Source organism: Arachis ipaensis, chromosome B10 (assembly GCF_000816755.2).
Source record: "Arachis ipaensis cultivar K30076 chromosome B10, Araip1.1, whole genome shotgun sequence".
NCBI lineage: Eukaryota > Viridiplantae > Streptophyta > Magnoliopsida > Fabales > Fabaceae > Arachis > Arachis ipaensis.
This window is the reverse complement of record NC_029794.2, coordinates 106632628-106633598: the sequence shown is the minus strand read 5'-3', so window position 1 is coordinate 106633598 and position 971 is coordinate 106632628. Positions and strand designations below refer to the sequence as shown.

Below are 971 nucleotides of genomic sequence, written 5' to 3'. Positions count from 1 at the left end.
TCGATATCTTCATGGAACGGTTGATATGGGATTGTTTTATCCATATGGATCCAAGTCACAACTAGTTGGCTATGCAGATGCCAGATACTTGTCTGATCCACATAAAGGGAGATCTCAAACAGGATACTTGTTCATATATGGTGGAACAGCTATATCATGGAGGTCCACGAAACAGACGATTGCTGCAACATCCTCTAATCATGCCGAAATACTAGCAATTCATGAAGCAAGTCGCGAGTGTTTTTGGCTGAGGAGTTTGATCCAATATATCCTGTCATCATGTGGACTGATTGATCATAAGATAGCTCCAACTGTCCTGTTCGAAGATAATACATCATGCATTGCTCAACTTAAAGGCGGATACATCAAAGGTGATAGAACAAAGCATATTTATCCCAAATTCTTCTTCACTCATGAAAGGTGATAGAACAAAGCATATTTATATCCTCGGCAGCTATAAATACGTGGATAATGTTATCTTGGTACTACACACAACAAAATAAAGACGAGTGTAAGAAGAAAGGAGGAGTAGGTACTAATAATGGAGATGAAGATGAATGGGATTACTACCACCACTTGTGAGTCTCAAAACAAAGCGAGGCTTGCAATTCTGGAACTTGCACACATGATGAGTGTCCCAATGTCCCTCGTCGCCGTCATCAATCTCAAGGTCCCCCAAGCCATATGGCAAGGCGGTTCCAACGCTCCCATCTCCGCCTCTCAAATTCTCGCCCGCGGTGGTGCCGCCTATGACGCTGAGAACCTTCAGCGCATTCTCCGCTTGCTGGCCAGCTATAACATATTCCTGGAACACCTTAATAGCAGCGGTGAAAGGAAGTATTCACTCACTGATATTGGCAAAACTCTCATTGATGATGCTGAAGGTTTGTCCTATGCATATTACATGCTCCAGCACCATCAGGTTAGTTTTTCTCTAACTTCTCACCTATTTATTAACACATAATTTATTA

The 971-nt window shown here is 42.2% G+C and overlaps 1 protein-coding gene across 1 annotated transcript in view; it reads left to right on the top strand.

Annotated features, from left to right (window-relative positions):
- Positions 468-971, top strand: part of LOC107623407 (caffeic acid 3-O-methyltransferase) — a 4651-nt gene continuing 4147 nt past the window's right edge. Inside the window, exon 1 of the mRNA XM_016325645.2 lies at positions 468-922. Within this exon, the coding sequence (XP_016181131.2) occupies positions 542-922 (381 nt within the window). The 5' untranslated portion in view covers positions 468-541. The remainder of the gene's footprint in view (positions 923-971) is intronic.